Source organism: Spodoptera frugiperda, chromosome 3 (genome assembly GCF_023101765.2).
Source record: "Spodoptera frugiperda isolate SF20-4 chromosome 3, AGI-APGP_CSIRO_Sfru_2.0, whole genome shotgun sequence".
Classification (NCBI taxonomy): domain Eukaryota; kingdom Metazoa; phylum Arthropoda; class Insecta; order Lepidoptera; family Noctuidae; genus Spodoptera; species Spodoptera frugiperda.
The window spans coordinates 5,236,007-5,261,198 of NC_064214.1; the positions used below are offsets into that span (position 1 = coordinate 5,236,007).

The 25,192-nt window shown below is 35.3% G+C and overlaps 2 protein-coding genes and 1 long non-coding RNA gene across 23 annotated transcripts in view; 2 read left to right on the top strand and 1 right to left on the bottom strand.

Moving 5' to 3' along the window:
- The first annotated feature begins 57 nt into the window (after window positions 1-57).
- On the top strand, window positions 58-2,735 carry LOC118274063 (arrestin domain-containing protein 2). 2 transcript variants are annotated; one of them, XM_035591417.2, is made up of 6 exons: window positions 58-197; window positions 660-800; window positions 1,269-1,468; window positions 1,556-1,723; window positions 1,826-2,008; window positions 2,494-2,735. In XM_035591417.2, exons 2-6 carry the CDS (start codon window positions 710-712, stop codon window positions 2,584-2,586), a joined length of 735 nt encoding a protein of 244 aa, XP_035447310.1. In that variant the 5' UTR covers window positions 58-197; window positions 660-709; the 3' UTR covers window positions 2,587-2,735. The 2 variants fall into 2 exon arrangements, with proteins under 2 accessions (XP_035447310.1, XP_035447309.1); XM_035591416.2 differs by lacking the exon at window positions 58-197 and adding an exon at window positions 243-540.
- A 517-nt stretch (window positions 2,736-3,252) lies between these two features.
- LOC118273972 (heterogeneous nuclear ribonucleoprotein 27C) overlaps window positions 3,253-25,192 on the top strand; it is a 37,026-nt gene continuing 15,086 nt past the window's right edge. For 4 of the 20 annotated variants that reach the window (XM_050706717.1, XM_050706721.1, XM_050706716.1 and 1 more), the window contains exons 1-6: window positions 3,256-3,569; window positions 6,827-7,030; window positions 10,933-11,123; window positions 12,395-12,477; window positions 13,203-13,423; window positions 13,658-13,857. In XM_050706717.1, coding sequence (XP_050562674.1) covers window positions 3,532-3,569; window positions 6,827-7,030; window positions 10,933-11,123; window positions 12,395-12,477; window positions 13,203-13,423; window positions 13,658-13,857 — 937 coding nt within the window. In that variant the 5' untranslated portion in view covers window positions 3,256-3,531. Of the gene's footprint in view, window positions 3,570-6,826; window positions 7,031-10,932; window positions 11,124-12,394; window positions 12,478-13,202; window positions 13,424-13,657; window positions 13,858-14,281; window positions 14,594-17,848; window positions 18,053-21,980; window positions 22,172-23,457; window positions 23,541-24,247; window positions 24,469-24,702; window positions 24,903-25,192 lie in introns of those variants that run through there. The other 16 variants (XM_050706676.1, XM_050706704.1, XM_050706685.1 and 13 more) reach the window with 11 other exon arrangements.
- LOC126912795 (uncharacterized) lies at window positions 5,140-16,504 on the bottom strand. Its single transcript, XR_007707443.1, has 2 exons — window positions 16,274-16,504; window positions 5,140-5,239 (listed from the first exon to the last, which is right to left on the bottom strand). It is a non-coding gene; the product is annotated as an uncharacterized LOC126912795 (long non-coding RNA).

Genomic DNA, 25,192 nt, shown 5'->3' on the forward strand with positions numbered 1-25,192 from the left:
GAGATTTTAATGCCACTTAACGACTAAATAATTATGAAATTAGGTTAAATACACAATATTTTTTCTTATATCATTAAGAAACTCATTTATTACAAAAAATAATTTCTGCCCGCCCCCATGTGATCGACGCGTGAATTTATAATCCTACTTACATATTATGTACATAGACAGTTTATCATCATCAATACTTAAATAAGGTATATGTACACAGTGTATATTATATCATCAAGTTTAAAATATAATCAATTTGTTACCACTCAAGCTAATTAATCGCCACCAATTTACGAGCTCTTATCATCTGTCATCATTGTTATCTAATACATATCGGGGTTATCAAGCTGCCGATAGCAATAATTATGTATTATGAAGAAGGCGGAGTGGCTAAGTTATTTTTGTTGTGAACGCAATATTGTATTATATTTACATTTGCGATGGCATGTACTATAAACTTTAATAGTGATTCCACGGGCAGTTTTTATGCGGGTGATATCGTGACTGGAACTGTTATTTTGGAATTGAAGAATGAACAAAAATTTCAAAGTAATTCTTCCACTACTTAATTTATGTCTGTTTTGTGAAGCTGTACTCGTAATAATAATGTTTGACAGATTCTTTTTAAATAGGTACTATCCATGATTTTAAACATTTGTTATTTTTAGGCATTGATTTAAAAGTAACGGGATTATGTAAAGCCCAGTGGACCAGACCTATGCCTACAATGCCGTACATAAAAATTTATTCGGAAAAGAAAAAAGTTCTTAGCTTGCTAATGACTGATATTTTCAGGGATTTGAGCGTTGGTAAGTAATCATATCACTAAAAAAAAACTCTTAGATTCTTTTAAAACTCATTAGAATAATAAAGAATATAATTTAAATATTTATCTTGAATAGCGTTTTACAATAGTTACGTACTCCTTACAATCATTTGGGTCTATGATAACGACAACGTGAATATAGTAAAAGAATAACAATTTCTACTGTTACTTTGTTATATTTTTTGTCGTTTTGGGTTGGGGCTGCCATTGCCAACCATTTACCTGCTTTGCCAACCCGTCTATTGTTACACTACCCTACTTGTGACTACCTACCTACCTAAAAATACCACATGGCAATAATTTAACAGCAAGTGGAGTGATGACGACATTAGAATCATAGTATTATTATAACAGATGATTATAATTTTGTAGTTTTAGAACATGAAATGAGTGTAAGTCTTTTTGGCTAAATATGATATTTTAAATAACGTAAAATGATGTTTTTTTACAGGGAGCGTGCTGCCGGCCGGCATTCACCATTATCCATTTCACTTCGCATTACCTCCAGATTTACCGTCAACATTTGATAGTTCTGTTGCCAAAATAACTTACACAGTAAAAATACAAAGTAAGCCAGCTTACAAACTCAGAAAATTAGCAACATTCAATGTATTTGCAAATGTTAATATAAACCACATGGAAGAATATTTGGTGGGTATTTTGAAACAAAATTGTTAGAGAATCTTCAAAGTCAGAGTAGGTACTCAACTCATATACCTACCTAATTTCTTTCTTCAGATGCCGACATTCAACGAATTTCATAAAACGTTTAGGAATTCTGGAAAATTTACGATTTGCATTAAAACCTACAGGGCTTTTGCTCCTAGGCAAACTATTCCCTTTGAAGTAACATTAGTTAATGAGAAAAAAGTAAAAATTCGAAAAATCGTCATATCGTTAATTCAGGTAAGTACATAATAAAAAAATAATCATACAATTACTCTGTATACCTATAAACTTAACTTACTCGATAGGAGTAGCTAATTTATCAGTGTTTTTTGCTTCCAGAAAATAAAATACAGCGTGCATTCAGGTTATGCTGATGAGGAGAGAAAAATGTGCAAGGCAGAATACAGAAAGTTTTCTCTAAATATAGCTGAGCTATGTTTCTTCAATATGGAGATCCCTCATATTATACCTTCTACTATGGATATTGAGGATCCCATGGTCCACATATCGTATATTTTTAGGGTGGGTTATTCATTAATGTATAATTTTTACATACATACCAACTACATACACGGTTAATTGTCGCAAGTCTACCTACCTAACACATTGACCTTTTCTAATCAACTTCTAACTTCGATTGTACTTTCCTACCTACCAGGTATCAAAAAGATATATTTGGCCATTTAATATACTTATGAATAATAATCTTATATTTGATATTTTGGAATATAAGAAATAATACTCACAGTCCCAGAAAAAAAAATATTAGACACAATTTTAATATAAGTACCTTGACATAGAGACATAAGACTAATCTCTAAAAGTAGGTACTAAGTGCATAATAAAATAAAAACATAAATCAGGTGAATTTGTTTAGGAGTGGAGTGGACTTACGAAATCATGGCTTAATAAAATCACAAAACCGTGATTTCATACAACATTTCAATATTTTTTGGGAAAGTTAATATTTTTCGAATAATTAATGACGTATTTATTTTTTATTTCAGATTCAAGTTATTTTTCCATTCCACACTTCTCTACAGGAAGATATGTCAGTCATAGTGGCGACAGCACCCGTTTTACATTACGATTTTAAATAAATGAAATAAATCAATTGAATACATTTGTAAGTTTGACTATTAATTTAAGACACATTTTTTAGCATTTTTACTTATTGCCATTACTTATTATGTATTATTAAATTATTTAAAGTAAGAATTATCAAAATAAATTATTTTTGTATTAACAAGGTTTTTGTTTATAAACTAGGTTTTAGTGTTCTATGAAATTTGAAAAAGATATCTACATAATTATACATGCCACATGATTATTATATACAATAATGAAAAAGAAAATACATTTCCCAAATAAAGCAAAATCTAGGGACTAAAGGAATATGAGTAGGGACTAGAGACCTCCTTTAATCACTATACTTTTTTTGTATAGATTTACAAAATAAAAACTAAATATTTTTTCTACCCTTTTTTTTAACTAGCCAGTGTTTCATAAAGTTTCAGAAAGAAAAACAGATGGCGTTGCTGTGAGACGCATTATTTTAAAACATATTTTCTTGGGTTTTAAAGTTTGAACATGTATAGTAATAAATATTTTATACGATTACAAAATATTTCTAAAAAAGGTAATAAATAAAAAATAAAACGAATTTTTGATACTATATTTGACGTGGCAATACTTTTTGTGGTGCTGCCACCTGGCGGTCAACACATAGTTTCACTATTTCTGATGGCGTTGCATCCTTTTATAAATATTCCTTCATTTCATTTGGGTCATTGTAGTGACTACATGTATAGCATAAAATATAACATTATATTTTAACAATATTATTACAAATATTCTTTACTTTAGTCTATTGATTAGAGGTTTCGTGTTAAGAAGTTTTTGTTTTGACTACTTCTCCTTTCCATGACTTTTTTTTAAGAAAGCGGAAGTGGTTGGTCCGCCATAATCATTCGTGTGGGTCTGTGCTTGTGTGGTTTGGTTGTAAAAATACCGGTGCCAACCATTATTTTTAATTAGTATAAGTTATGCGTATGAATCCAGACATGGACGATGACGAGAAGGGGTGAGTTTGTTTTCATCTATTTTTGGTTTGGTTTAAGGCTGTCCACGACGTGCCAACTATAATAGGTCAAACTGGCATGTTCGCTTGGTGTGTCGCATTTCACGGATAGCCAGCAGGGCTTGTGAGGTAGCGTTACGTACTCAACTTTGTTAGCTAAAAGTATGATATTTGTCGTGATTTCATTACCAGGTGTCAATTCTCGTAAAATGACATAGTTATAAGCAGTAAAATGTCAATTAGCCTTTTACTTTATACCGGCTAGCGGGCACCGACCCCAAGCCTCGCCGTGCGACTTGCGTGGTACGATCATGGCAGCTATTACTTTCCCATGTTAAATTTTCTCTGATTGTGATTGCATTACATTGCCAAAATTAATGTAGAAGTAGTTTATATAACTGTACTTCAACTACAGAAGCTGTTGATGTGGAAACGTCGCAATTTGTAAAATTAACCTTTCTGTGACTAATCGTTGCTTTCTCTTATCGGTGATTTCGCGCTAGGGTATGGCAAGCGTCATATTTTATAAAAATATGGTATTTTCGAGTTGTGAGTTGTTAAATGAGGTTATTAGATCAATGTTCGAAGTGCCGCGTAGCGCGATCTCATTTACCTACAAGACGCGAAACGTGCTGATTCATTTGCATATGGTTACTTGCGTCGTTAAAATATGTTCCTAAACAGTTTTCCTCGATGCTTGCTCTAATGATTATTATTTCCCGCAAAATCCCGGCCCCCGCTTGTGTTGGTGGCCATAGACGCCCAAACACAAAAAACAGTGGCCATTACAAGCATGCTCATGGGACAAGTCTGTGATGCATCCTAGCAAATTGCAAGCTCAACACATGACTGAGCTAATACACTGTAACTAAAGTTTTAGACAAGAAAAAGTTAGTTGTTTGAGTAAAAGTGTTGTTATTAAATAACAATGAAATTGTAGTCATAAACTTTCCAAGTAATTATTTCCTGGCTCTTCACTTGACTATGGTTGCTTAACATGCAATTTTGGAAGTGATCTATGCAAATGAATGAGTAAAAGAAAGTAAAATGTGTAATTAAAAAGAATAAGTGAGCCAAAATCTGCTATATAGCAACAATTACAAGTAGAACTATGACCCAAGAGAAGTGAATGGTACTTTCACCAATCTTGGTAAATGTGCATAGTCAACTCTAAATTATAACTATTAGTTATGTCTAGAGGCTGATTTTTGCTAAACATTCAATATGACAACTGTATGACAATGTAGTGTAGCATTGATTAGATAAAATTACTGATTAAAAAGTTCCATACTTATTTATTTTAATATTTACTCGAGAATTTTATGTAGATTGTGAGTCATTTTGTCAGTTAGCTATCTGTAAGGCCATATTGACTTCTGAGTTTTACTGAGTTGTTCGAGCTAGCTTAGCACAGAAAGATAAGCACATGTGTTGTTTTAGCATGAGCACATGCTTTTTGGTTTAAGTTAAGTACACATGTTCATTTTGTAAGATGCTTTTGCTAATATAATTGCACCTAGCATGCTTACATCAATAGTAGCCTTTATTGAGTATATTTTTGTGTACAAAAAATACAATTTGAGTCATCATTCACAATAACTTCTGTTACATAGAAGCCTTGGATACAGTTTAATCTAAGTACTTTACCCTAGTGAACTTTACTAACACAGTATCTATTAAACATAAATATACATTCTTAATGAATAGTTTACCAATTGCATCATTAAAAACAATTGTAGATGTTAAGTGCTAAACCGGTCCTTATCATTTACTAAATGACTTTTAGTATTAATTTAACGTAGATAGCAACAGAGTGCAGCACTAAAATGTGTTTTTAGGCCATTTTTATATTGTAGTAAGTTACTGACAGTTGAAATACAACATTTTAATTGTTAAATATTTCAATCCAGTTATCACCTATCATACACTGAAATTAGAATTTTTGTCAATCACTAAACATGAATGAACGTGATTGCAGTGACAGGTAAGCGGTCTTGAATTTACTAAAATAGTTTCTGAGCTATCCTTTTCTCTTATTTCATTGTTTTCAAAACATTTAGTAAAATTTGGTAATTAAACATATATTGTTTCTTTGAAAACTTGGAAATGCATGTTTTGATCTTGTTTGTTTTGTAACCGTAACACTTGTTATCAAAATAATGGCAAAGCACTGCCTCCTGAGGTACAGGTGTTTCTTAGTTTAGAAGGTAGTCTGCCACAAAGATAGATGGTTCAACAATAAAAATTATAAAATATAAACAATAAATTGTTGAAAATATTTTAGGGAATAGGACAAAATGGTTTGCGAAAGTCGGAAGAATTGTTTTATTGTTATTAGTTTTTTTTTTTCAAGTTATTTTATTAGGATCCAATAATTGAACTTAGCTAGGTAAAGATAAAGATTTTATGAATAACTAATAATGTGATGACATCACAACACACATGAAATGAAATATTTTCATTTACCTGAATAAATATTTTCCTAAAAACTAAATGGGGTTTGAGTCACCTCTTAGACACATCAGTTTGACTATTTGACTCGATAGGTGGCGTTACAACCGGGGGTTCTAGCGTTCCGGCACGATAACGCCTTTGGGTCCACCATCGACCATTTTGTTTTTAATAAGCTTCTTTTTTTTCCTACAAGTCTTTTGAACGAACTGTTTTATTACGAAACTTCTACAAGTTAAGGGATTATGTCGGGTTAAATATTCATAAGTAAACAAAGGGACATTTTAATAAATTTCATTCATAATTCTTAATGCCTTAAAAGCCGTCTCCCGAATATGTTCGTAACAGTTTCCACAGCCGGACCGAGTCCGCGTTGTCAAGGACTTGAAGGTCATTAAAATTCATTACTAAAGTCACTTTCGCAATGCTTTAGTTTAATTCCAGCTTCCATGTTATTTTCTCGCGGCTCGCAATCATTTTTGAGATGGTTTTCAGCTGGCCCTTTTTTGTAAAAAAACAACAATATTACTCGATCTTAATTATTCTGCAAGGCCACGACCACCAAGCGAATAAATAGTCTTCAATAGAGAATATTTAAGTTTTAATTGTAAAGCGTGTGGTACAATGATGAGTAGTCGTAATCACGCAAAAAGACACGTGGTGACACGTCATCGAGGAAACTCTCATTAAAATCTGCACCTTATGTCTAAAATAGTGGTAGTGGCAGGTAGTGGACAAGCCAGCCTAGTAAATAGCAAACTAACTTTTCTAGTTCTATAAAATATCTGTATTGCATCCTTTTGACCCAGAAAACTGTTCGTCGGGGGTCTTTCTTGGGAGACATCTCAAGAGAATTTACAACGATACTTCTCCCGCTACGGCGATGTGATCGACTGCGTAGTTATGAAGAACAGCGAGTCTGGCCGCTCCAGGGGATTCGGCTTCGTCACCTTCGCCGAGCCAGCGCTGGTCAACGTAGTGCTGCAAAATGGGCCTCATCAACTTGATGGCAGGTAAGGAAATACAAACTGACACTTAGATATTCACAAAGTATAAATGAGCTGTTTATACTTCGCAAACTACTTGGAATTGACCTACGCCACGAAATAAATGTATGTAGGTATGTATAGCTATGAAAAATGATGTCATGAATAGGAATGTGTAAGAGATTTCTACATTCACTCTTCAAACGTTAAAATCGTGTTCCAATAAAAACATTAAAGAATACCGAGCTTCAATAGTCTTGTTTGAAGATTAGGTTAAGCCTATTAGTATTACGAGACACATGAACATACCGTTACTTGTGTGAATAGCGTCAATTTACCACGGGTAAGCTTTTGTTACACAGTTTCTACTTTTCCATTGACTGTTATCTCGGCGTAATAAAATTCTCGGTTTTTTAGGTATGCACATAAAATATATTTCATATTTCCAGAAGAAATATAGAAAGATTTTCCTGAATATACAAATAATAATATGCATATTGTATTGACCCCGATCGCGGGCGCAATAATAAATCATGTCATGACCCGACAGATTCTCGTGTTATAGACATCTATCACAGTAATATCAGCGTGAAATCTTTCTAAAAAGACAATGTTGCATCTGCAAATAATTGTGACCTAATTCTTGAAACAGAAATAAACTGTTTGTATGGCCTTACTCAAACATCTCGGGTCCACCTGTCAACGTATACATTTTTAATTTTATTTCAGCTTTGATTAGGCTTTGGTTTTAAGGCTGTGTCATTACGACCTACAAATAAAAAAGTCAGACAATATGTTCATCACAAAATTTCTTTTCAGTAATTAACAAAATGATAAAAAACGAGTTTCTAAATATTGTCGGTCAAAGTTAGTTGTTCATGGAGCCATTATAGCTTTATGAGGTCGTTTCGCATCATGCTTATGCATCATTAAGGAAATTATTTAGAAAATATCACCGTTTTTGAAAGGCCTTGTTGATTTACTGTGTCGTTTCGTATACAGCGTACGGCTACTGGACTTTGAACTTGAGCCGTATAATAAACATATTTGTCAGTTTATAAGCATACTTTAATAGTTTCACGTGCTAAATATCAAAATAACTTATTTCATTTAAAATATTGTCGATTCTGTGGATTTTCTTTGGTCATGGTGTACGTGCTCTCATAAAATAAACTTTTAGAAGATAATTTCCTTACTAAGGCGATTTCGCTACGCTAAGAAATAAGTTGCCCAATCGTGATTGTTCTCGGAGTAGGTAATTAAATTGTAGATATTTCATACAAGCCCGTGTTGCACGCTGTTGCGTGTTGGAGATCTACACTACTTTTCCTATTTTATGAACTTTCAAGGTCCAACGAACTAAAAACAACAGTTAAGTTCACAAAGCAGATACCTATAGTTAACATTTTCTGCGAATACGTTGTCCTTATTGCATTAATTATAGAAAGGAAAATCTTGTTCCACGGAAAAACCAAAACGTGAAATTGTGAATTTAAATGACCTAAGTATATGTATAATTTACAACCGACAAAAACTCGATGCATTATTCATAGTCCTATCACAAAAATGTATTGTATAATTTTAATTCTACGCTACTCCATCATAGAATGTAATATTCCGAAACTATTTTAATAGTTTCATCAAAATACTTTGGCGAATTGTTATTAAATTCATTTTCAAACTAAAACTTTGGTTTAGCTTTACAATTTTGGGGTATCGAGCGCGGAGGGTGATTAAATTGTACAAAATTGCAAATAATGCCTTTGAATCTTTAGGAATTTCCAAGGAATTTGTTAACTATCCACATCCAGGCAGTGCCTTCAAGTACACTACTGATTGGTACGTTCAGATGTTTGTGGGACAATAACATGCAAATTGCATATACTTCTTTTTCCTGTGAATAAGAAGTCTACAAAGTTTGCGACAAAGTATTTTGCTCTTATTAACACTTAAATTAGAAAGAACTGTTTAGATAACGGCACCGGCCGGTGCTGAGATCTAACTCGACAATGTGTTAATTTTTTTTTTTATTGATACCTATACAAAGCAACGTAGAGGAAACTCTTTAGAAATCAGAAGTCGATAACGAAGTTTCAACTCTCGTAAATATGTTGAGCTTCTTTAGAATTGGGTACTTTATCATCTATTTGTATTTCATGTTTATAGTCTAAAGTTAGCGTAGTACATGACAAGATTGAGCGGGGAGAGCTAGATGAATAAATTACAGAGTAAAATTGCATAATACAGAGTAGAGTTATAACTTACAGACTGTAAACGCACGGTTCAGTTTCTTAATGAAAACTACGTGTGTAATAAATAAACAAATATAGAAGTGGAATTAAGTTTTTATAGCTTATTTCTACACATTAAAATGTATGATTGTTCTGTACAAATTAAGCTATTGTTACTCTTAGTTTAACTCTATTAAGATTACTTGAAAAGAATTCGTAACTATCACATGTAATATTGTTCGTATCTTAATTAAAAGTTTTCACATCTGATTAAATATTAGGCGTCGTACTCGGCAGAGGGTAACAAACTTGAAATTATTCAACACACGAGAACAACAAGTTTCGAAAACCGAAAATAGAATTAACTGCATTTATCTATAAACCATGTATTTTAAATATGCAAATATAAGACAGAATACATGAATCTAGCACAACCAGTACAACCACTTAAGCGGGTTCACTGGGAAACGAAGACGGATAGGATTCAATTGGCACTAGAAAGAAGCGGTACCCTGCATACAATAGCGATACCGCATGACTTCAATGCAACAAACTCGCACAGATCTACTTCACGTAGTACATTCGCTCATTGATTTGATCTGAATTCCAAAGTCTCATTCGCTATTCCACAAAAATAACTTACATAATGGGGAATTTCCATTTATTTTGCAACATTATATAACGGTGATTGTTATTTTATTGTAGTTTGAAATTCCATAGATGTTTTCCAAGAGTTGTCAATCACTAATCACCTGCATTAAATAAATTATACATTCAACAGTTGCCAACGACATTGACTTTTATGTATTTCAAATCGGGGTCATTTGCAATAATAGGAGTTTTAGTCGATGCACCATCATTTTATTTTATTCATAACCGTTATACGGACATAGTTATTTAAAACTATCCTTAGAATCTAAGAATACATATCACGCACCCCTACCGCTACACGTGTTCACAGGTCAAATGCGGCCACACCCGTAATTCGCTTGGCGTGTTGTTACAAATGCGCTCCTGGATTTCATCCTAAGCAAAGCCTCGTGATCCCCGGATAAAGGAATTACTGGCCATCCAATACTCGGTGTCTCGTAAAATTATAACGAAGGGATTCTGTTCGAAGAATAGGTCGCCCAGAAAAAATGCTGTAATTTTACAAAAAAGAAATCCTTCGGAATTTCGTAGATTATGATGGTTATTTTATAACTTGCAGTAAAACTTCATTAGGTAATTATAGTCGCGTAGGAAGAAATAATTTAGTAATTGGAGATGGTACGGAACAGGAAGTAGTTGTTTATTATGCAGATTGCACAATACATACAGTTATTACTCTCTTTAGTACAGATTTCATAATTTTGTGAACATCGATTATGTTTGAAGTGTCTAGATTTATGTACAACTTGTCTTCTTCTTGGAACCAATAAAAAGTGTTGACCTCATTACTTATCACTTTAGTTTATTAAACATAAATAAATATTGTGGATAAAATTTATATTCATAAATGTAACTATCCGAAATAATGAAATTACTTAGATAAAAACTATTCATACTAAAAAAACTAAATACAACTTTGTCGTCATGTCACAAAATGGCCGCCATGGAATCAAAGATGACAAGATGGCGGCTATGTGAAAGCTATTTTGATGATTTTTATTATTTATAAATGCAGACGGGTTTCAAAGATGATTGAATGTTTACCAGAACCATCGACCCGAAGCCGTGCAATCCTCGCACGCTGCAGAAGCCGAAGCGCGGTGGCGGTTACCCCAAGGTGTTCTTGGGAGGACTTCCATCTAACGTAACCGAGACCGATCTTCGGGTGTTCTTCGGCCGCTATGGCAAGGTCATGGAAGTGGTCATCATGTACGACCAGGAAAAGAAGAAATCCAGAGGTAAGTCTAACTCACATCACCTTGAATCTTGTAGACGTAAGTGTTGAGACAGAAGAGTTTCATGTATTGCTTGTTCATCGCAGCTTGCTGTCGAGGTGAGAGGACATATGTGCATAACGCCGGTAAACCACATTATGCAAATCAGTTAATTTTATTAATGTTTGGGAGCTATAATGATACTGGCATTGCCAGGTCTCAAGGGCCGCATTATGAGGGAAGTCTGATGAAAACCTAGTTTAAAATAAAACATATTACTTCATCGCACTAACTAACTGGCAATGGAAGTTATTATTGTCACTTGATAAAAACGCAGACTGACTGGATGTCTTAAATTATATTAATTTAATAGTGATTTGAATAATGTGTATTTTAAACTAGTCTGTTGTATTGATAGCATTTAATGTTGTGTTTGACAAATTATTTTACGATTTATTCTCCTGCTTACAGAACGAGTTTCTGTATAATATTTATATATTATGTATTTAAAAACTAGTATGTAATATTTAGTATCCCACATCCAGGCAGCGCCGTTAGTTGCTACTATCGGTGCGTTCAAGTGTTCGTGGGAGATTAACACGCAAATTAGCATATACTCTTTGTTCCTATGAGCAAGGGAGTCTACAAGGTTTGCGACAAGTTACAATTTACGTCTTTCGATTTCTCTTGATAGGTCAAACATGCAGTTTACATGCACACACAAAGTTTTAAATACTGTAACGCAATTTCTTAGCATAGTACCAACTTAAGTTAAAATATAGCAGATCAGACTTCAACGATTTTGCCAAAGAAAAAGCGTTTCACTTTCCAAACAGTAACACGAGCTAGGGTTAACGCAATCGAAATGATACGACCTCAATCGTGAGCTCAGTGAAAGGTGTCACCCTTCGGGGCGACTTTATCAAACAATTTACGACTTGTGTAATTTGTGCGACCGGTTGCGAGCTGAGGGTTGTGGACATCACTGGGCCGAACACATTTTTTTATTAGTTCGCTTCATTATGAGAAAATTGCTTCATAAAACGAGGAAAGAAAGGAACGGGCTCTACATCGCTGTTATGAAAACGTTGACAAAATAACATTCTTTACATAAACATGGAGAGCTATTCACCGCTGTATTACGCTAGGCTGTAACTTGATGTTTCTTCGTTACATATTATTATATTATTTATCTATGTATTTCAAGAACATGTATGTGATTTAGTAAATGTGTTGTTGGTGTTTCCCAACTTTGACATCTTTTCAAAATATGAATATGACATCGATTGTTCTAGGCTTTGGATTCCTGTCTTTCGAGGACGAGATTTCTGTTGAGAGGGTCACTCAAGAGCATTTCATCAACCTCAATGGAAAACAGGTAATGTAACTATTTTTGTACGTTCTTTGAAAACATCAGTTGTTTGCCAAATATTTTCGTAGCAATGTTCGTGAAACAAACTATCACTGGGATTCTTCGAGTTTGTGAATAAAAACAAAAGATTTTTTGTCATGTCTTGTTTTCGTTTTAGTTGTTTGTAGTAATTTTTAAGTTATTGGATTATAGATTATACGACAGATATACTTTAACACGACAAGGGAGTTTCACTTGAATTAGTTTATTTCTTACCATGAATGTGATAAAATAATGTTGTTAAACATCAAAATATTTTGTACAAATTCTTACTAGTATAACAGGTAAACTATATTGACACTCAACTCCTACGTAGCAACAGTAGTTATATTTCTATATGTGTCATCATGTAATAACGTACGTGTGACGCATGTTTTATCTTGTCCGGGTGAACGACTGCTGGAATTTAAGAAACGTGTAACTTATTGCTTGCATTTACAAAAATATTATGTTGTAGTTATATTTGCGTATTCTTTTCATCATAGAAATATTACTGATGACTGTAAATTAACACAAACGTAATCTTTAGATTGGTTTCGCAAGGTCCACACACATTTAGGTCATGGGCAAATAAATATACAACTAACTGTTGACGTTTCGAATGATATAAAATTTTGCTAAACAAAATTGAAATGTACCTATTTGATCGGAAAGTAGACATAGTTTAACGGATGAGTTGTATATGTACGCAGGTGGAGATCAAGCGCGCCGAACCACGTGATGGGTCTGGCAAGTTGGGGTCCGGTGCAAGTGGAATGGGCGGCGGAGCCCTGAGTGCGCCTGGCGACGCTCCCCAAGCTGGCCAGTGGGGCCCACCGGCAGCCGCGCCCATCAACATGATCCAGGGCCATAACGGCCAGATGGGTGGCCCACCCATCAACATGCCTATGGCTGGCCCCAACATCATGCAGGGGTCAGAACTAGTTTCTTTTTATAACCATGTCTTATGTATTATTTCAATGGCTTATTCAAATTGACCCTCTGGGATTCTGTACTATTTCTCGTTTTATTGCTTTGTTCGGAAGCAATGATCTTATATTTGTATAGATTAATCTTTCCATAAGGTCATCATTACCATAGGAAATAAATATGGACGCCGTGCGTTTTAAATAAAGAAACTAAATGTAATGTACGAACGATTGTGTAGGTACCAAGGCTGGGGTACATCCGCGGGTAACGCTTCGTACGCGGGATACGGCGCGGCAGGCGCGGGTGCCGGGCCGGGCAACTACCAGGGTTGGGGCGCGCCACCGGCCCCGCAGGCGCCGCCGCACGCGCCCGCCTGGCCCGCCACCAACAACTACACGCAGCACACGCAGCCGCCCGCGCAGGGCTACGGCAGCTACGGTACGTACCGCATGCTCTATCGCACCCCTCTAGCTCAGCCGACACCGACGACGACTCACACTGCAGCCTGACTACGTTTTCTTAACACTTATTAGGACTAATTGATGTGTAGTTATTTGTTGTTATTATTATCTATAATGCCGAGTATAGCTATCTCCGGGCAGCAGCGTCGACAGCCACAGACCCAGGTCCACTAGTGGACTGCGATTTGCCGGCGATTGCAATAATACGGAAGTATGAACCATGTATAGTAATTATTATTTTGTACGATTACAAAATATTTCTAAAAAAGGTAATAAATAAAAAATAAAACGAATTTTTGATACTATATTTGACGTGGCAATACTTTTTGTGGTGCTGCCACCTGGCGGTCAACACATAGTTTCACTATTTCTGATGGCGTTGCATCCTTTTATAAATATTCCTTCATTTCATTTGGGTCATTGTAGTGACTACATGTATAGCATAAAATATAACATTATATTTTAACAATATTATTACAAATATTCTTTACTTTAGTCTATTGATTAGAGGTTTCGTGTTAAGAAGTTTTTGTTTTGACTACTTCTCCTTTCCATGACTTTTTTTTAAGAAAGCGGAAGTGGTTGGTCCGCCATAATCATTCGTGTGGGTCTGTGCTTGTGTGGTTTGGTTGTAAAAATACCGGTGCCAACCATTATTTTTAATTAGTATAAGTTATGCGTATGAATCCAGACATGGACGATGACGAGAAGGGGTGAGTTTGTTTTCATCTATTTTTGGTTTGGTTTAAGGCTGTCCACGACGTGCCAACTATAATAGGTCAAACTGGCATGTTCGCTTGGTGTGTCGCATTTCACGGATAGCCAGCAGGGCTTGTGAGGTAGCGTTACGTACTCAACTTTGTTAGCTAAAAGTATGATATTTGTCGTGATTTCATTACCAGGTGTCAATTCTCGTAAAATGACATAGTTATAAGCAGTAAAATGTCAATTAGCCTTTTACTTTATACCGGCTAGCGGGCACCGACCCCAAGCCTCGCCGTGCGACTTGCGTGGTACGATCATGGCAGCTATTACTTTCCCATGTTAAATTTTCTCTGATTGTGATTGCATTACATTGCCAAAATTAATGTAGAAGTAGTTTATATAACTGTACTTCAACTACAGAAGCTGTTGATGTGGAAACGTCGCAATTTGTAAAATTAACCTTTCTGTGACTAATCGTTGCTTTCTCTTATCGGTGATTTCGCGCTAGGGTATGGCAAGCGTCATATTTTATAAAAATATGGTATTTTAGAGTTGTGAGTTGTTAAATGAGGTTATTAGATCAATGTTCGAAGTGCCGCGTAGCGCGATCTCATTTACCTACAAGACGCGAAACGTGCTGATTCATTTGCATATGGTTACTTGCGTCGTTAAAATATGTTCCTAAACAGTTTTCCTCGATGCTTGCTCTAATGATTATTATTTCCCGCAAAATCCCGGCCCCCGCTTGTGTTGGTGGCCATAGACGCCCAAACACAAAAAACAGTGGCCATTACAAGCATGCTCATGGGACAAGTCTGTGATGCATCCTAGCAAATTGCAAGCTCAACACATGACTGAGCTAATACACTGTAACTAAAGTTTTAGACAAGAAAAAGTTAGTTGTTTGAGTAAAAGTGTTGTTATTAAATAACAATGAAATTGTAGTCATAAACTTTCCAAGTAATTATTTCCTGGCTCTTCACTTGACTATGGTTGCTTAACATGCAATTTTGGAAGTGATCTATGCAAATGAATGAGTAAAAGAAAGTAAAATGTGTAATTAAAAAGAATAAGTGAGCCAAAATCTGCTATATAGCAACAATTACAAGTAGAACTATGACCCAAGAGAAGTGAATGGTACTTTCACCAATCTTGGTAAATGTGCATAGTCAACTCTAAATTATAACTATTAGTTATGTCTAGAGGCTGATTTTTGCTAAACATTCAATATGACAACTGTATGACAATGTAGTGTAGCATTGATTAGATAAAATTACTGATTAAAAAGTTCCATACTTATTTATTTTAATATTTACTCGAGAATTTTATGTAGATTGTGAGTCATTTTGTCAGTTAGCTATCTGTAAGGCCATATTGACTTCTGAGTTTTACTGAGTTGTTCGAGCTAGCTTAGCACAGAAAGATAAGCACATGTGTTGTTTTAGCATGAGCACATGCTTTTTGGTTTAAGTTAAGTACACATGTTCATTTTGTAAGATGCTTTTGCTAATATAATTGCACCTAGCATGCTTACATCAATAGTAGCCTTTATTGAGTATATTTTTGTGTACAAAAAATTATAATTTGAGTCATCATTCACAATAATTTCTGTTACATAGAAGCCTTGGATACAGTTTAATCTAAGTACTTTACCCTAGTGAACTTTACTAACACAGTATCTATTAAACATAAATATACATTCTTAATGAATAGTTTACCAATTGCATCATTAAAAACAATTGTAGATGTTAAGTGCTAAACCGGTCCTTATCATTTACTAAATGACTTTTAGTATTAATTTAACGTAGATAGCAACAGAGTGCAGCACTAAAATGTGTTTTTAGGCCATTTTTATATTGTAGTAAGTTACTGACAGTTGAAATACAACATTTTAATTGTTAAATATTTCAATCCAGTTATCACCTATCATACACTGAAATTAGAATTTTTGTCAATCACTAAACATGAATGAACGTGATTGCAGTGACAGGTAAGCGGTCTTGAATTTACTAAAATAGTTTCTGAGCTATCCTTTTCTCTTATTTCATTGTTTTCAAAACATTTAGTAAAATTTGGTAATTAAACATATATTGTTTCTTTGAAAACTTGGAAATGCATGTTTTGATCTTGTTTGTTTTGTAACCGTAACACTTGTTATCAAAATAATGGCAAAGCACTGCCTCCTGAGGTACAGGTGTTTCTTAGCTTAGAAGGTAGTCTGCCACAAAGATAGATGGTCAACAATAAAAATTATAAAATATAAACAATAAATTGTTGAAAATATTTTAGGGAATAGGACAAAATGGTTTGCGAAAGTCGGAAGAATTGTTTTATTGTTATTCTTTTTTTTTTCAAGTTATTTTATTAGGATCCAATAATTGAACTTAGCTAGGTAAAGATAAAGATTTTATGAATAACTAATAATGTGATGACATCACAACACACATGAAATGAAATATTTTCATTTACCTGAATAAATATTTTCCTAAAAACTAAATGGGGTTTGAGTCACCTCTTAGACACATCAGTTTGACTATTTGACTCGATAGGTGGCGTTACAACCGGGGGTTCTAGCGTTCCGGCACGATAACGCCTTTGGGTCCACCATCGACCATTTTGTTTTTAATAAGCTTCTTTTTTTTCCTACAAGTCTTTTGAACGAACTGTTTTATTACGAAACTTCTACAAGTTAAGGGATTATGTCGGGTTAAATATTCATAAGTAAACAAAGGGACATTTTAATAAATTTCATTCATAATTCTTAATGCCTTAAAAGCCGTCTCCCGAATATGTTCGTAACAGTTTCCACAGCCGGACCGAGTCCGCGTTGTCAAGGACTTGAAGGTCATTAAAATTCATTACTAAAGTCACTTTCGCAATGCTTTAGTTTAATTCCAGCTTCCATGTTATTTTCTCGCGGCTCGCAATCATTTTTGAGATGGTTTTCAGCTGGCCCTTTTTTGTAAAAAAACAACAATATTACTCGATCTTAATTATTCTGCAAGGCCACGACCACCAAGCGAATAAATAGTCTTCAATAGAGAATATTTAAGTTTTAATTGTAAAGCGTGTGGTACAATGATGAGTAGTCGTAATCACGCAAAAAGACACGTGGTGACACGTCATCGAGGAAACTCTCATTAAAATCTGCACCTTATGTCTAAAATAGTGGTAGTGGCAGGTAGTGGACAAGCCAGCCTAGTAAATAGCAAACTAACTTTTCTAGTTCTATAAAATATCTGTATTGCATCCTTTTGACCCAGAAAACTGTTCGTCGGGGGTCTTTCTTGGGAGACATCTCAAGAGAATTTACAACGATACTTCTCCCGCTACGGCGATGTGATCGACTGCGTAGTTATGAAGAACAGCGAGTCTGGCCGCTCCAGGGGATTCGGCTTCGTCACCTTCGCCGAGCCAGCGCTGGTCAACGTAGTGCTGCAAAATGGGCCTCATCAACTTGATGGCAGGTAAGGAAATACAAACTGACACTTAGATATTCACAAAGTATAAATGAGCTGTTTATACTTCGCAAACTACTTGGAATTGACCTACGCCACGAAATAAATGTATGTAGGTATGTATAGCTATGAAAAATGATGTCATGAATAGGAATGTGTAAGAGATTTCTACATTCACTCTTCAAACGTTAAAATCGTGTTCCAATAAAAACATTAAAGAATACCGAGCTTCAATAGTCTTGTTTGAAGATTAGGTTAAGCCTATTAGTATTACGAGACACATGAACATACCGTTACTTGTGTGAATAGCGTCAATTTACCACGGGTAAGCTTTTGTTACACAGTTTCTACTTTTCCATTGACTGTTATCTCGGCGTAATAAAATTCTCGGTTTTTTAGGTATGCACATAAAATATATTTCATATTTCCAGAAGAAATATAGAAAGATTTTCCTGAATATACAAATAATAATATGCATATTGTATTGACCCCGATCGCGGGCGCAATAATAAATCATGTCATGACCCGACAGATTCTCGTGTTATAGACATCTATCACAGTAATATCAGCGTGAAATCTTTCTAAAAAGACAATGTTGCATCTGCAAATAATTGTGACCTAATTCTTGAAACAGAAATAAACTGTTTGTATGGCCTTACTCAAACATCTCGGGTCCACCTGTCAACGTATACATTTTTAATTTTATTTCAGCTTTGATTAGGCTTTGGTTTTAAGGCTGTGTCATTACGACCTACAAATAAAAAAGTCAGACAATATGTTCATCACAAAATTTCTTTTCAGTAATTAACAAAATGATAAAAAACGAGTTTCTAAATATTGTCGGTCAAAGTTAGTTGTTCATGGAGCCATTATAGCTTTATGAGGTCGTTTCGCATCATGCTTATGCATCATTAAGGAAATTATTTAGAAAATATCACCGTTTTTGAAAGGCCTTGTTGATTTACTGTGTCGTTTCGTATACAGCGTACGGCTACTGGACTTTGAACTTGAGCCGTATAATAAACATATTTGTCAGTTTATAAGCATACTTTAATAGTTTCACGTGCTAAATATCAAAATAACTTATTTCATTTAAAATATTGTCGATTCTGTGGATTTTCTTTGGTCATGGTGGTGTATGTGCTCTCATAAAATAAACTTTTAGAAGATAATTTCCTTACTAAGGCGATTTCGCTACGCTAAGAAATAAGTTGCCCAATCGTGATTGTTCTCGGAGTAGGTAATTAAATTGTAGATATTTCATACAAGCCCGTGTTGCACGCTGTTGCGTGTTGGAGATCTACACTACTTTTCCTATTTTATGAACTTTCAAGGTCCAACGAACTAAAAACAACAGTTAAGTTCACAAAGCAGATACCTATAGTTAACATTTTCTGCGAATACGTTGTCCTTATTGCATTAATTATAGAAAGGAAAATCTTGTTCCACGGAAAAACCAAAACGTGAAATTGTGAATTTAAATGACCTAAGTATATGTATAATTTACAACCGACAAAAACTCGATGCATTATTCATAGTCCTATCACAAAAATGTATTGTATAATTTTAATTCTACGCTACTCCATCATAGAATGTAATATTCCGAAACTATTTTAATAGTTTCATCAAAATACTTTGGCGAATTGTTATTAAATTCATTTTCAAACTAAAACTTTGGTTTACAATTTTGGGGTATCGAGAACGGAGGGTGATTAAATTGTACAAAATTGCAAATAATGCCTTTGAATCTTTAGGAATTTCCAAGGAATTTGTTAACTATCCACATCCAGGCAGTGCCTTCAAGTACACTACTGATTGGTACGTTCAGATGTTTGTGGGACAATAACATGCAAATTGCATATACTTCTTTTTCCTGTGAATAAGAAGTCTACAAAGTTTGCGACAAAGTATTTTGCTCTTATTAACACTTAAATTAGAGAGAACTGTTTAGATAACGGCACCGGCCGGTGCTGAGAACTAACTCGACAATGTGTTACATTTTTTTTATTGATAAATTTCTAAAGAGTTTCCTCTACGTTGCTTTGTATAGGACAAAGCAACGTAGAGGAAACTCTTTAGAAATTAGAAGTCGATAACGAAGTTTCAACTCTCGTAAATATGTTGAGCTTCTTTAGAATTGGGTACTTTATCATGTATTTCATGTTTATAGTCTAAAGTTAGCGTAGTACATGACAAGATTGAGCGGGGAGAGCTAGATGAATAAATTACAGAGTAAAATTGCATAATACAGAGTAGAGTTATAACTTACAGACTGTAAACGCACGGTTCAGTTTCTTAATGAAAACTACGTGTGTAATAAATATACAAATATAGAAGTGGAATTAAGTTTTTATAGCTTATTTCTACACATTAAAATGTATGATTGTTCTGTACAAATTAAGCTATTGTTACTCTTAGTTTAAATCTATTAAAATTACTTGAAAAGAATTCGTAACTATCACATGTAATATTGTTCGTATCTTAATTAAAAGTTTTCACATCTGATTAAATATTAGGCGTCGTACTCGGCAGAGGGTAACAAACTTGAAATTATTCAACACACGAGAACAACAAGTTTCGAAAACCGAAAATAGAATTAACTGCATTTATCTATAAACCATGTATTTTAAATATGCAAATATAAGACAGAATACATGAATCTAGCACAACCAGTACAACCACTTAAGCGGGTTGACTGGGAAACGAAGACGGATAGGATTCAATTGGCACTAGAAAGAAGCGGTACCCTGCATACAATAGCGATACCGCATGACTTCAATGCAACAAACTCGCACAGATCTACTTCACGTTAGTACATTCGCTCATTGATTTGATCTGAATTCCAAAGTCTCATTCGCTATTCCACAAAAATAACTTACATAATGGGGAATTTCCATTTATTTTGCAACATTATATAACGGTGATTGTTATTTTATTGTAGTTTGAAATTCCATAGATGTTTTCCAAGAGTTGTCAATCACTAATCACCTGCATTAAATAAATTATACATTCAACAGTTGCCAACGACATTGACTTTTATGTATTTCAAATTGGGGTCACTTGCAATAATAGGAGTTTTAGTCGATGCACCATCATTTTATTTTATTCATAACCGTTATACGGACATAGTTATTTAAAACTATCCTTAGAATCTAAGAATACATATCACGCACCCCTACCGCTACACGTGTTCACAGGTCAAATGCGGCCACACCCGTAATTCGCTTGGCGTGTTGTTACAAATGCGCTCCTGGATTTCATCCTAAGCAAAGCCTCGTGATCCCCGGATAAAGGAATTACTGGCCATCCAATACTCGGTGTCTCGTAAAATTATAACGAAGGGATTCTGTTCGAAGAATAGGTCGCCCAGAAAAAATGCTGTAATTTTACAAAAAAGAAATCCTTCGGAATTTCGTAGATTATGATGGTTATTTTATAACTTGCAGTAAAACTTCATTAGGTAATTATAGTCGCGTAGGAAGAAATAATTTAGTAATTGGTGATGGTACGGAACAGGAAGTAGTTGTTTATTATGCAGATTGCACAATACATACAGTCGTTATTACTCTCTTTAGTACAGATTTCATAATTTTGTGAACATCGATTATGTTTGAAGTGTCTAGATTTATGTACAACTTGTCTTCTTCTTGGAACCAATAAAAAGTGTTGACCTCATTACTTATCACTTTAGTTTATTAAACATAAATAAATATTGTGGATAAAATTTATATTCATAAATGTAACTATCCGAAATAATGAAATTACTTAGATAAAAACTATTCATACTAAAAAAACTAAATACAACTTTGTCGTCATGTCACAAAATGGCCGCCATGGAATCAAAGATGACAAGATGGCGGCTATGTGAAAGCTATTTTGATGATTTTTATTATTTATAAATGCAGACGGGTTTTAAAGATGATTGAATGTTTACCAGAACCATCGACCCGAAGCCGTGCAATCCTCGCACGCTGCAGAAGCCGAAGCGCGGTGGCGGTTACCCCAAGGTGTTCTTGGGAGGACTTCCATCTAACGTAACCGAGACCGATCTTCGGGTGTTCTTCGGCCGCTATGGCAAGGTCATGGAAGTGGTCATCATGTACGACCAGGAAAAGAAGAAATCCAGAGGTAAGTCTAATTCACATCACCTTGAATCTTGTAGACGTAAGTGTTGGGACAGAAGAGTTTCATGTATTGCTTGTTCATCGCAGCTTGCTGTCGAGGTGAGAGGACATATGTGCATAACGCCGGTAAACCACATTATGCAAATCAGTTAATTTTATTAATGTTTGGGAGCTATAATGATAATGGCATTGCCAGGTCTCAAGGGCCGCATTATGAGGGAAGTCTGATGAAAACCTAGTTTAAAATAAAACATATTACTTCATCGCACTAACTAACTGGCAATGGAAGTTATTATTGTCACTTGATAAAAACGCAGACTGACTGGATGTCTTAAATTATATTAATTTAATAGTGATTTGAATAATGTGTATTTTAAACTAGTCTGTTGTATTGATAGCATTTAATGTTGTGTTTGACAAATTATTTTACGATTTATTCTCCTGCTTACAGAACGAGTTTCTGTATAATATTTATATATTATGTATTTAAAAACTAGTATGTAATATTTAGTATCCCACATCCAGGCAGCGCCGTTAGTTGCTACTATCGGTGCGTTCAAGTGTTCGTGGGAGATTAACACGCAAATTAGCATATACTCTTTGTTCCTATGAGCAAGGGAGTCTACAAGGTTTGCGACAAGTTACAATTTACGTCTTTCCAATTCTCTTGATAGGTCAAACATGCAGTTTACTCGAATGCATTAAGACATAATACACAAAGTTTTAAATACTGTAACGCAATTTCTTAGCATAGTACCAACTTAAGTTAAAATATAGCAGATCAGACTTCAACGATTTTGCCAAAGAAAAAGCGTTTCACTTTCCAAACAGTAACACGAGCTAGGGTTAACGCAATCGAAATGATACGACCTCAATCGTGAGCTCAGTGAAAGGTGTCACCCTTCGGGGCGACTTTATCAAACAATTTACGACTTGTGTAATTTGTGCGACCGGTTGCGAGCTGAGGGTTGTGGACATCACTGGGCCGAACACATTTTTTTATTAGTTCGCTTCATTATGAAAAAATTGCTTCATAAAACGAGGAAAGAAAGGAACGGGCTCTACATCGCTGTTATGAAAACGTTGACAAAATAACATTCTTTACATAAACATGGAGAGCTATTCACCGCTGTATTACGCTAGGCTGTAACTTGATGTTTCTTCGTTACATATTATTATATTATTTATCTATGTATTTCAAGAACATGTATGTGATTTAGTAAATGTGTTGTTGGTGTTTCCCAACTTTGACATCTTTTCAAAATATGAATATGACATCGATTGTTCTAGGCTTTGGATTCCTGTCTTTCGAGGACGAGATTTCTGTTGAGAGGGTCACTCAAGAGCATTTCATCAACCTCAATGGAAAACAGGTAATGTAACTATTTTTGTACGTTCTTTGAAAACATCAGTTGTTTGCCAAATATTTTCGTAGCAATGTTCGTGAAACAAACTATCACTGGGATTCTTCGAGTTTGTGAATAAAAACAAAAGATTTTTTGTCATGTCTTGTTTTCGTTTTAGTTGTTTGTAGTCATTTTTAAGTTGGATTATAGATTATACGACAGACATACTTTAATACGACAAGGAATTAGTTTATTTCTTACCATGAATGTGACAAAATAATGTTGTTAAACATCAAAATATTTTGTACAAATTCTTACTAGTATAACAGGTAAACTATATTGACACTCAACTCCTACGTAGCAACAGTAGTTATATTTCTATATGTGTCATCATGTAATAACGTACGTGTGACGCATGTTTTATCTTGTCCGGGTGAACGACTGCTGGAATTTAAGAAACGTGTAACTTATTGCTTGCATTTACAAAAATATTATGTTGTAGTTATATTTGCGTATTCTTTTCATCATAGAAATATTACTGATGACTGTAAATTAACACAAACGTAATCTTTAGATTGGTTTCGCAAGGTCCACACACATTTAGGTCATGGGCAAATAAATATACAACTAACTGTTGACGTTTCGAATGATATAAAATTTTGCTAAACAAAATTGAAATGTACCTATTTGATCAAGTAGACATAGTTTAACGGATGAGTTGTATATGTACGCAGGTGGAGATCAAGCGCGCCGAACCACGTGATGGGTCTGGCAAGTTGGGGTCCGGTGCAAGTGGAATGGGCGGCGGAGCCCTGAGTGCGCCAGGCGACGCTCCCCAAGCTGGCCAGTGGGGCCCACCGGCAGCCGCGCCCATCAACATGATCCAGGGCCATAACGGCCAGATGGGTGGCCCACCCATCAACATGCCTATGGCTGGCCCCAACATCATGCAGGGGTCAGAACTAGTTTCTTTTTATAACCATGTCTTATGTATTATTTCAATGGCTTATTCAAATTGACCCTCTGGGATTCTGTACTATTTCTCGTTTTATTGCTTTGTTCGGAAGCAATGATCTTATATTTGTATAGATTAATCTTTCCATAAGGTCATCATTACCATAGGAAATAAATATGGACGCCGTGCGTTTTAAATAAAGAAACTAAATGTAATGTACGAACGATTGTGTAGGTACCAAGGCTGGGGTACATCCGCGGGTAACGCTTCGTACGCGGGATACGGCGCGGCAGGCGCGGGTGCCGGGCCGGGCAACTACCAGGGTTGGGGCGCGCCACCGGCCCCGCAGGCGCCGCCGCACGCGCCCGCCTGGCCCGCCACCAACAACTACACGCAGCACACGCAGCCGCCCGCGCAGGGCTACGGCAGCTACGGTACGTACCGCATGCTCTATCGCTCCCTCTAGCTCAGCCGACACCGACGACGACTCACACTGCAGCCTGACTACGTTTTCTTAACACTTATTAGGACTAATTGATGTGTAGTTATTTGTTGTTATTATTATCTATAATGCCGAGTATAGCTATCTCCGGGCAGCAGCGTCGACAGCCACAGACCCAGGTCCACTAGTGGACTGCGATTTGCCGGCGATTGCAATAATACGGAAGTATGAACCTTAAACATAAGTATGATCAAGTGCACGCAAACGCCTGCGCAGAGCTAC